At 40.9% G+C, this 12,585-nt stretch overlaps 1 protein-coding gene across 3 annotated transcripts in view; it reads right to left on the reverse strand.

Annotated features, from left to right (window-relative positions):
- fibcd1b (fibrinogen C domain containing 1b) overlaps window positions 1–12,585 on the reverse strand; it is a 93,718-nt gene that overhangs the window by 53,596 nt on the left and 27,537 nt on the right. For all 3 annotated transcript variants that reach the window (XM_067484756.1, XM_067484754.1, XM_067484755.1), the window contains 2 exons: window positions 8,324–8,803; window positions 989–1,148 (listed from right to left, as the gene is read on the reverse strand). In XM_067484756.1, coding sequence (XP_067340857.1) covers window positions 989–1,148; window positions 8,324–8,803 — 640 coding nt within the window. The remainder of the gene's footprint in view (window positions 1–988; window positions 1,149–8,323; window positions 8,804–12,585) is intronic.

A 12,585-nucleotide genomic window follows, 5' to 3' on the forward strand; every position in this document is an offset into this window, starting at 1 on the left:
GCAATAATTTACCCCCAAGCCCACGAGGGGAATACTGTCATGTTATGTAAAATAATTCACCAACGATGTGAAAAACCTATGTGTTGGCTTGGTTGGTCTTTGGTCTAACGAGTTGCAGTTTGACGGTAGGAGCAGAGTTACTCCAAAAAAGCTGCACCAAAACAGAAAGACCCTTAGTCAAGCTTTCACTTTTACTCTTAAGACCATCATTAGAAACAGGCACACATTTTTGGAAACAACGGCTGATAGGTAGCAGGTGTGCTAACTAATTGCTCAATTACATCAATTAGGGTAAGGATCCCACCCGTATAAATTGTTTGTAAGATACGATATTAATAAAACACTTCATCCGTCATGTAAAAACTGCATTTCCGTCACGTAAAAGTCACTTCAAACCTTGAAAATGTGCCTTTGTTAGCCGTTCCTATGCCTTATGGCATTGAAAACATTACCAGATTCTCAAGTTATGCCACTTACACAAAACTTGAGCTTTCTTATACTTTCTTTTTTTACGTGAACTGCAAATGCAAAGCGAACTCAACACGGAAACACCACTGGTTGTCATGGTGAATGGTTAAAAGCTTTCCTATGGTACAGTGCCTCGGCCCCTTCTCTGCCACTCAGCGACACAGCCCAGGGGACATGGTTGTTTTCTGTCATGTACTCGAAACCTCCACATCTCTACCAAGACCAGTGTATAATGTGTATGCGAAGTAGCCCAGGAAAATGTACAGATATCACCAGGAGGTTACAGCTGAATGAATATGTGGAAAGATGGATACCAGTAATTTTACAAAATAATCAATTAAAAGTAAAAGGAGATCATGGCAGGATACAGAATGTCAAATGGTAGGTAGATGGTGATGAATGAAATTATACTAACAGGGACTAAGGGATAGAATGAATATGAGACAGGCAAATCTACAAAGAAAGATTCCACTCTTTTCAGACATGTACAAATAGTCAAGTCACGGCTCATTTCTCTTACCATTGGAGCAGCCCTTGAAACGGGCCCCCCTGACTGGTGCCCTCTGCAAGTCGGCCTTGACTCGTGCCTTCAGGCCCACGTTCTCCTTCTGCATGGCATTAAGAGCATCACTCACTGAGTTCACTACCTTCACCATGTTGATCTGGCTGTCTGACAGCAGCTGTAATACACATACACAGGGGGACAAAATAACACACAGTTATTAAGGTAAACATATCTGTTGTTTATTGTATTTTAACTGAATAACTTAAAGTTGTGTGTACAGTATATTTTATATTACATCGTAAGATTCTCGATATCTTCATTGGCTAGCATTTATTATCTATAGCATACATATAGAAATTTAGCATTTTCAGCAGTGCAGTACTCTGCATTCAAATATTTTTTCACAGGACACACACTGTATTTTTCATTGAATTAATAAATGTATGATTTTGAACACACCACTCTGAGTTAAGACCTTATCACCAATAACCATATGTGCCACAGAATCAACCATCGGGGCTTAAAGACAAGACATCCAAGACACAACTCCTTTGTCTCCTCGGCTTATCTTATCCTCTGCCTGTAAGAGAAGGATGCTCTACCTTCTGACATTTTACACTGCAGTGCCAAACCTCTTAAATGTAAGAAAAGACCTAATTCACTTCACACTATTCATAATCGCTTGGTGTACATCTTCTGAATTTGCTTTTATGTAGAACGCTTGTGCATGCAGTGTCTTTCAGCACTCGACTAAGATGTCGGAGCATCCTTTAACACACCTGCAAGGACAGTTTTCAAAGTAGTCTCAAATGCTGGACCATGTGACGGCAAAGTGAGTTTAAAAAAAGAAAAATTGTGTATTTGTGTACTAAAAGCAGAAATCAATTCTGCCTATGAGGCACAGAATGCTGTATGTAAAAGTACTCACTATGTATTTAATCTGCAAAATATAGCGAAACCACTGGTACCATATAGTCCATTAGGGACACACAGATGCAAAGACTGCCCTGTATAGCAAAGACACCACATAGCATCCCATCTCATATAGCACCCTGTGAAACACACACAGCCCTGTAGGGAGGCTGGTGATGAATGTGCGCACTAGGGCTAGCAGAGAGCAGAGTAACCTCTCTGATCTTCTGTGGTCATTTCCTTACCTGCAGCCCTTTACTGTATGTGCCGTTTATTGCAGAAAAGGTCATTTGCACATTCTGCCCTAGTTGTCCAGCACCGACAGCACGTATAAGTCGGTGCTGTGCCCCATGCCTATGCACACACTATACTTTTGCAGGCACGGAGAATTGTCTTACACACACAAACTATCTTTTCCTTACTTTTGTTTCTTTCCACTCACTCTCATCCAAATGCACACACACAAACACACACAAAGACCCGCAGTGTTGAAAGTCATATAAGGAGTTCAGAGTCTTCTATCAAAGTATGTCTGTGCAGCTATATTCAGGTGTTAAAACTGCATTAGGCAGAAACCCCAGTGGTCTCTCTCTGGCCTCAATAACTATGCAACACACCTCTGAGGCACAGCAAGCTGCACTGCAATCATATTATATGGGCACTGGGGTTTTAACCCACACACAGAGACACAAACAAGAAGACAAATTTACATGCATGCCCACATGCAAGTACAAAGGAAACCACATGCATGCCAAAATGCAGAAATGACCCCCTGTGCACAGCAGCTAAGCAGGATACAGCAAAGAAAAAGGGGGTTTTGTCTGTGCACCCATGGTCATGAACACAGTTTGTGTGCATATATGCGATTAATAAATATTATTTAATAGATCAGTACCAAGTTGTACAAAATGTTTGGTTTATAGAAAATGTGTCCAGTGTTGTAAACACTGCACGTTTGTTTGGGTGTGTTTAAAGGAAGAGACAAAAGGGGGCGTGTGCAGTTTTAATGTTAAGCCTCGACTGACACGTCAATTACGATCATGATGTAATTAGCTCTCGTTAGACAGCCAACAAAATCAGTTACATCACCACCCCAACTGTATCGCAAGCAGCCTCTTTTGCTTATTTAATATTTCATTTAATAGATCTGGAGTGGTGTGTGCAATGCAACCACAGGTTTGTTTGGTAAATCTGCATTGTTTGGATGTTTTGTGTCTAAACCTAACTGCATTAAATGTGATTAAATTATCTTGCTGAAGCCCACATGCATTTGCACTCTGTGTTGTATTGAATCTGATTTGGTTTCATAAGTTTGAGACGTGTTCCCTGTGGGGTAAAGTCACAGAACAGAGAGAGGGTGCAAGGCTGGAACTGGCAAGTAAAAGAAAGTGATTCAGTCACCATCTGCCTAATACAGCATCTACACCTCACAGACAGCAGCTGTCCAGCCAACTGGAGCCTGGAGGAGCAAATGGGAGAAGTGAGAAAAGCCATCAAATTGTCACCGTATCTTTCCTCATGACTGGTGTAGCCCTTCCAAGTAGAAAACAATTTAAACCCTCAAGCACATTTCAACTATTCTATGTATTCACTTCTAAATTCTAGGGACGAGTAGGTTTGAAATGTAATGAGAAAAACAGGGTGAATTGCCACCTCACGGTCGTTTGCCTTCGCGAACAAGTCAAGTTCCAATTGACACGCATTTCTGTCCAGACTCGATATTCTAATAATTTCACCCATGATTCCAAATGCGTATTTGTGCCAGATGTAACAAAATTCCCTCCCGAAGTGTTGCTTTGACGAGAATGGAACAGATGTGACCTTGACCTTTGACCACCGAAATCGAATCAGTTCATTGTTGAGTCCAAGTAAACATTTGTGCCAATTTTGAAAGAAAAGTATCTCAAGTGAGTTCTGACATACTGTGTTCCCAAAAATGGGGCAGATGTGAGGTCTCAATGACCTTGACCTTTGATCATCAAAGTCAGTTCAATTTTAAGGATTCAGGTCACAATGATTCAGGGTTTTTTTTACACTGTTGATCAGGCAGAAAGTATGTTGCCTTGGCCTCTAAGAAACTGATTTTTCACAATTTGTGACAGATCATAAGGAGTATGATTAATGAAGAAAATATCAGCAGTCTTGTCAACGATGAATATTAAAATGACTTGCATCCTCACATCCTAGAAGTACTGGTTCTATAAGAAAATCCTGCCACATGCTGAGAAAAAATAAAAGTGAATAATACCATCAGGGTCTGCCCACAGTGTCTGGTCAATATAAACGTTTCATACTTTCATCCTTTCCCCGTGTTGCAATTGTAGCTCACAGACACTGCTCTCATCAGATTTCTTAATATTCTGAATCTTAAAGCACCCGCCCCATGTTTTTCCTGATTTGGCAGCTGTGATGCTGATGCACATCTTCATCAGACTCCACCTCCTGCTCATGCGTCTCTGGGCATTTCTTTGTTTTTCCCCTGTGTTGTTTCTCTGGTGCCAATAAAGCAGTGCTGAATGGGGTTTTGCATGGAAGAAAAAAATGCCCATTTTGTTACCAGAAAGCAGAATAAAAATCCCAGTATAGATTAACAGGATGAAGAATTTCTACTATATTTTCTCCATCAACATGTGCATGTCAGATTATGACAAATCAGCGGTACTTAAATTCACTATCAGTAAATTCTTGACTTAACACATGATATGAAAGCAGCTCGCAGCTTCTGGCTCACAAACTGTATGCTTCTGATTAAACAGTCCCAGCGATCCTAGACATATGAGCAGCCTCTGAAGCAAAGAAACAATGAATAAAAGATTACCCTGATGATGGACAGAACCTTCACACAAAAAGGGAATGTTTTCATATCAAGTCTGATTCATATCATACAGACAGTCTGTGATCTTTGATCGGGCTTTTCATTTTGCCTGTGTGTGATTTAGAGAAGTGGTGGTAAAGAGTGCAACTGTTAAATTATTTCATTAATATCTATCAGTGATTTAAAGTGGTGAATGGCCCCTTTGTGTTTGTGTCCACTTGTTGGCCATATGTCTTACTTCAGCAATAATCAGTCACACATGCATTAATATGTGCCCATTTTTGTCTCCTGTATTATGTTTCCATAATAGGAGTTAATTCCATAATCTTGTTGTTTGTACTAATAAATAGCTGTATTCACCATTTTTACATGTGCAGTATTCTACATTTTCTAACAAAGACATTGTTGGACTTCTTCAATCCTCCCATATAAGTAAGTTCAATCTTTAGAGCTACGTATTTTGCTTGAATTTTGTAGCTTTCTACATTTCAGGTCACTGATATCGTTATCCACACTTATTGAGATTTTCAGGCTTTTGTGTCCTATTCCCGGCTTCAACTGCAACAAGAATGAACATCTTCAGGCAATATGTTTTCTATTCTACAGTAGCAGAGGTTTGCCTCAAGGTCTTTAGCAAAGGTTCTGGGTGTCACTTGTTCAAAAGATTAATATTCTACAGGCACATAATTCAGGTTAAACTGTGACCTGTGGTTCAAGGAAATCAGTAAGTTCTGCTCTTCCTCACAGCCTTTACCTCCTTGCAGTCTTTCTGCAGTCAGACATTGTCAAGTCAGGCGAATATGTGAGCATTTTAATATCACCTGGTCGTCTGCAATGGAGGATCCTGGCCGTTCCATTTTTTTTATGCCAAAGGGTGCATGAGTGCAGGTCACAAAACCTCTATGCTCAGCCAGCCAGTACTGCAAGCATTTTATATGGTTTCCTATAATGTATTGCTAGTCAGAGTTGAAAAAGTAGAAATTAAAATCTTCAATACGGCCAAACATTTATTACCATGAGAAAGACTGAACTGGAGACACTAATATAACAGAAATACTTCATATCCTTGAAGGGTTACACTGCAGCAATGTTAGGTTGTTAGACTTTAAGAACTTTCAGTTAGCTATTATTGGTTTGGTGTTGAACCTTTTAGCTTCAAGTAAAAAGACGCCGTGATCCTGATCTCTACCTTATTTTTGTAAATATAAAGAAATATTCTGTTACCGTCTACAGGCAGAAAAACAAAGAGCACACTCTTTATTTTCAAGCCTTTGACATAAACTACTACATATATCTGAAGGAAGGCAAATACTATTACGTTGTAAAATGGTGAGAGGCTCTGGATGTCTGTGTTTTCGTGTGATTAGTTATCTACGGTTGTGTGTAATTATTTTTAACCTAGTTACTTTAAGCAGTCTGACTAACAACAGCATCGTAACACTGAAAACTACACTAATGAATGTATTACATCACATTTGTCTGAATGCCATTTAAAAAAACAAAATCAAACTGTAAGGTTTATGCTAGACATCACGGGCTATGTTGCTTCCATTAGCATTCATGAAGCTGATGAAATCAAGCCATGCTGAGTCCCCCGGGGCTCAGTTCTTGGGCCTCTATCATTCAGGGGAGAAATGACACTAACTCACTGAGACACTGGGCAAATAACAGCTCATTGAAATAATAAATAATGTAAAATGCTGTAACAAAACTATGAAAATGATGCAATAGTAAAACAACTCAAAAGTAAATCCCAGCGTTAAAATAACAAACATGTACACAACACTGTTGCTGTAAAATGACTTTTGTGCTCCTATATTTTGTGCTCCTAGCTTTTGAACTGTACTTTTTGGAATCAAAACAGATTGGTCCTAAACCAGTTGCAATCAAATTCTCCTGCTCACCACCTCAGGGGCATATGGAAGGGTTTCTCTCTATGTGGCAGGGTGAAACTGTTCTTCGGGGGGGGGGGGGGGGCTGTGGTGCACACTGAGCCATTATTAACACTGGCACAGTCCGCTCTGTGACATTGTATAAATCAGAACTCCTGGCCACAGGTGGCCCATAGATCATACAGTCACACCATGGTGTCAGGCAGAAACAGCGGATGTGCACACCACATGCCTTGCCTCCAAAAAGGAAATCAATCACCTGGAGTGTCTGGGCTGCTAGCACCAGCTCCACTTACCCTCAGTGCCCACTGCTCTTTGCCACCTACACCACATTAACAGCAGTGAGTCGTTCTGCTTCTATTGTGCTACCAATCAGCACCCATGGTTTCTTAGCCCACGGAGGCAGAGGAGACCAATCCTGTGAGTTTTTGAGTGATTTCTAAACAATGCTGCACCCTGAGATAAATAGGTCTGGCTTAAAGAAAGGATCGGCAGACATGAAATGCATTCAGTTGTTTGAGCTTTATGGCTGGAAGCTATGAAACCTGCTAGCTGCCGAACAGAGAGACTGAGCTTGATAGGCCAAAAATAAAAAAGGACGTAGTGTAAGGACTTTCCACACACATTTAGGAAATGCATCCTCAATAAATCAATGTGGACAGCGTGAGTCTAAATGGGGTCTAATTATGTTTTCATCCAATGTGGTTATATTATCTTACTGAATTAATGTCCAAGTTGTACTGTTTCTTGAATCGTGATGAGAATTTCTTCCCCTGTGACCTCATCTTCAAGCACTACACTGATAGAGTTATACTCAGTGGAACATGAGCCCTATTTGCACTCTAATCTAGCAGTTACTGGGCCTGTACAGTGTAAAGGGAAATTAGCATGGTTGGGTCGGCATTGGATTAGTGAGTGATGGCCTTTTGATTTTGCATTCAGGAAAAGGAAAAAAACTACGTGACGCCAACCAACAGAGAACCTTCAAGTCAATGAGCTGTCAAACATCCTCAGGTGGTTTCACAAACAATACGTATTGATGCATGTTTCACAATCCACACACCACATTACTCAAAGTCATGGCTTTTGTAGTAAGTCGTGCTCACTGGATTAAGTTCAGATGGTTGTTCTGCTAAACAAATTGCCAACTTGTGCTGCACGATATCGGAAAACAATGACATTTTCACTTTTTGAACTGTCATATAATCTGAATTTCTCTATTTGGGAAGAATTAGAGTTACTTCCAAGCTAATTCAGCAACAATGTGACAAACTAAAAAGTTTACACAATGCTGTGTAAATTACTAAGGGTTTGTAACAAACTATAAACATTCATCTTTAATTTGACATTATTAGGTCATTTCTGTACTAAACATTCAGACTCCAGCTTCATGACAACATTTCTGACCCCTGAAGACTTTCTCCATTTTTACAATAACATAACAAAACATTATGCTACTATTATGTTTGTAAGTTACATAGTTGTATGTCTATGGAACTGTAATGCCAGTATGCAATTTTAGAGTACTGCAATCAATACTACAGTACTGTAAGGACAGCTGGTGCTGCAAAGCTACAGCTTGGCTTTGATTAATATGAAGACCTTCTTCCTGTTATGTTACACAGCATCTCAGATACCATGGATATATATTCTCTTTGTCCTTATAGAATTGCAGCATGTATCTCTGTCTGTCTTTATGCTGTGTGTGTGTGTGTGTGGGTGTTTTCTTACCTGTATGAGGCGTCCCTGTTCTGTCTGCAGTGTGTTAAGGTCTTGCCCTAGGCTGCCCTGCCCTCTACGTAGGGCTTCATAGTCCATTTTCAGCTGCCCCGCATGGGCTGACAGCTTGGCCACCTCCTCAGCTAGACTGACAAGCAGAGCTCGATCCTGGCCTTTCACTGACTTCAGGTCAGAGTCGTGGTCAGTTAGCGAGTGAAGCAGTGAGGTCTGCACCCCTTCCAGGCGCAAAAAGTTACTGTTATAGTCAGGACAGTTGGGATCGATGAAGATGTTGATGCGAGAGCCATCGCCTCTTTCAACAGTGACCAGGGCATTAGCTTCATCCTGATTGGTAGAGATGTGGGGTAGGCCATCGGACATCGGTGGGGCTTGGTAGTGATTCATAAAAAGGATGGTGCCAGTTACGGTGACGGCCAGCAACACAGCCACAAAGAGAAGGATAGTACAGAGAAGGTAGCTGCAGCTCATCCTCTGTAGGAAAGAAAGATGGAAGTAGGAAGTGAGGGATGAAAACAAGGAAGGGTGAGGAAAAGTAGAAGATTTAATTGGTAAAATATCAAAAATTTACAGCAACACCTGCCTTATTCAAAAGGAAACAATTTTCATCCATCACTGGGGACATTTTAAATACCAAATGCTCACTTATATAACTATATTCTCTTTTGTCAAAATGCAGTTTGGAATGATTTATGTAGCAAAAGAATGAAAATTCCTTCGACTGTCAGTCCTCTTAAGATTCAAAAGTCCCTTAAATCAAGGGACAGTTTCAGTCCAAACAACATGCATGTCATTAAAGCAGCAGAGGGGGGTGTAGGGGCTTGAAACACACAGTCGATGTGCAAAGAGTTGAGTCCACTTAAAGGACAAAGTTAGACCTTTACCAGTAACACAGCCTCCAGTAACTTGACTGTAAAAGGCCTGTTTGATGGCCCCTTCACTTTTCCACTCAGGTCAAGAGAACTCATGCTGCATAGGAGAGAGCAATAGAGCCCACCTCTGCATGATTAACAATCTTTAGCTCCCCCATATATTCCTTCAAATGAATCAGCAACTGATCTCTTACTGAGTTTTTTTTTTTTTTTTCCTGGAGGATGTTCTCTCTTTCAGCTTGGCTCGGATTGGCTTTCAGAATGTGTGGGCAGGTGTGTGTGATTCTGTCTTTGTTATCTATTTGTATGTAGAAATCTGAGTGCGAGCAAACTCATTAATATGTAAATTGGCTCTACGAGCACAGTGAAACAAGCTAATAGACAGCCAATGGTCTGCTTTATGAGAGAGGTTTATGGTTTCTTTAATGTGAAGAAAATCAATTGTATTGCGCAGGAAATACTCCCATCCACTATGTTTGCCCACAGTGCTTGGTAGGAGGTGTAAAACAAATTGTAACTGCTCAGACAAACCTCCGTGTGGGGACTGGAGTGCTGTGTAAAGTGTGCATGGTATACAATGTGTGACATCATGTTGGACACACATGGATTTCTCAGGTGGACCTCACTGATAACTCTCCTCGGTCAAATCATTAGCTCTAGCAAATGCACACAAAAGGGGTTTAAGTGGGGCCTGAAGATGGTTTTCTCCCATGGGCCCAATTTGAACCCTGGTGGCTTCCTTCACAATACACATGGGCAGACAGGTAAGCGGCCAAGAGACAAATTTTGTTGGGCCTGGTGAGTCCCTTCTGGATACCTATGTTTTGTTTGTGTGCTAGGCTCACATAGAACTCCGAGTGAAAAATGTAATCCACAACACACCGGCATGGATTTGACTATTGCACTTAAAAATTATATCAAAATGTTAGTGCCAAGATGTTTGACCACAGTCCTACTTTCATCACATATTTCATTTTTTGTTAATGTGCTGAGACCATTGATTAAATTACTGCATTACGGTTTTTCCACAGCAGCCAACTTCACTATGGCCTTTTCTGGACACCATTGGTGTGTATGAAAGCACTGTCACTGTAAACAGCCCCTAGGCCCTGTTTGTCCAAATGGGTTGGAAGGTGTGAGCAGCAAATACACACTGGGTACAACTGGATGCCATTTACATGATGCACAAGCAACTCCACACACATAAATTGAACACAGTCCTTTCTGCCAAACCTACAAGCACATTCACATATTGCACATGACAAAGTGCAACATTGCTTTTGTCAGAACATTCCTACTTGTTTTTCCACCCATCTTTTTGCTCTAACTCAACATTTAGACCTTGCTTTATGAAACCTCCTCTTGCATGTTAAACAGTGTTTTTTTTTTTTTTTTGCTGTGCATGAATGCAGGTGCAGCTGAGTGATTGTGAATGTTTGCCTGGGCTTAGCTCGGACTGTGCGTCGGGGTGTCTGTGCTGGACATAATGTATACAGTATAATGGCCACACACTGCAGAATGGCAGCAATGTGACAACATTAGAATGGTTTCTGTGAGCTCTATCGCCCGAGGGCCAAGACATCAGAGGATGCCGTCATCTGGAGTGCACAGAATTCATTGCTAGCATACTGATTGTTAACGTGGAGAAAATATTCAATGCCCCCCACCCCCCCTCCGCCAAATGCTGACAGTGAGACACACAAAGCTGACACGTCTGCACTCACACAAAATGCACAAGCGTGCAAGAGTCTAAATGCATAAGAGCAGCATGTTTTTATAATGAAACCTTTCACTTAGGTGCTGTAACAGTCACAATAGCGTCCATACAATAGATGCTAACCTTTTATGGAAAAAGCTAAAGTGTTTTCCACTAGTTCCAAATTTACAGGTAGAAAAGGCGTAAATTCGTACGTCTTCAGCATGAATTGAAGGTATCTATAATCAGGTAACATATTGAGTAATCTGCAAACAGCTCATCATTACGCTGGTATTTATAGATTAGAGTTTTTTTTTATTGGAAATACAAAGTGAAATACAGAAGAGGCCCCATAATGCCCTCACCCGGTGACAGTTTTGTGCTCTAAAAAAAATATATAAAAATGGGCTCTACCTTTTTTCAGAGGTCAGTCTGACATAAAGTCAGAGAGAATAAACTGAAGGGGAAAAAAAAGTCAGCATGAAAATGAAGAGTGGAGGTTTTAGCGATGCCTTACTTGTTTTGTTTTGCTGTCGTCATTTTTTTTTTCTTTTTTTTTTTGATGGTCAGTAAAAATAAAATGCAACAGCAACCTGCTTCGCTTCCCCACTGGAATATACAATCTCCCAGCTCAGCTCAAGAGTTGTAGTCAGGTGTTGACACTGAAAATGAAGCCTGGAAGCAGTCTCCTAACGCAGCTTTTTTTGTAAACGAATCTCTCAATCTCGCAGCAGGAGCCCACTCTGTAATTAGTGGCTGACTTTCAGATCCTCTACTGTCTCTACTCATGCCACACCATGGGATTTGAGGGGACAACAGGAGAATTCTGATGGATAGTAAGAAAAGGAAAGGCAGAGAATGAGACAGAATTCCTCTCTTGGAAATGATGTCCTCCCACGCAGGAGCATTGGCAGACAGTTCTTGGACGAAAGGCTTTGTCTGCTCATTAGATAAGCAGGAAACCAGCAGGAGTCTTGCAAGCTGTCTCTCTCTCCCTCTCTCCTCCAACACAATGATACACAAACATATGCACACACAAACTTATACAGGAGATGAGGGCGTTAAAGCTTATACTACCCAACGAGCACATATTAAAACAGCCTCAGATGCTTGGGATCCCTGAAGCACAGAATCGTTTTTTTTAAAGATATTTTCAGCAATTCCACTTCCATTTCCTGTGTTTGCAGCTTAAATACTACCTTCGCATTAGTATTCTATACTTCCTCTACAGATTCCGCCGTGCAATCAAGCTCTTTTTCCTGGTGCATCCATGATCACAGTGCAGTTCAAAGAATCCGCAGGGCCTAATCCTGCCTAATTCTTGTGTGTTTGGGTACTTGATTTAAGGTTGTGGCATCGCTGCTGCTTGATGGCAAAACGCAATCTGTTATATGGACTAATCCTTTGCGCTGTCACCGCCGAAGCAGCGAGAAAACGAATTGTGATGAAAATCATCAATGATACCTAATCCCCTTCACAGGTGAGCATGTTTTTACCAAAAGGAAAGTGTTGGAATATATACAGAACAGGCAGCACATAAATAAAGCATCCATTTCCATTTTATAAACTGTGTCCTGGAACTTGTACCAACCATTAATGTACAGTACAAATGATTTTAGCCATTTTATGTAGCTTAAGGAACTGCAGTGGACAGTTTGTGTACTGTTGGACAGATAACAACTTGGGCT

This window comes from Channa argus, chromosome 18 (genome assembly GCF_033026475.1).
Source record: "Channa argus isolate prfri chromosome 18, Channa argus male v1.0, whole genome shotgun sequence".
Lineage (NCBI taxonomy): Eukaryota > Metazoa > Chordata > Actinopteri > Anabantiformes > Channidae > Channa > Channa argus.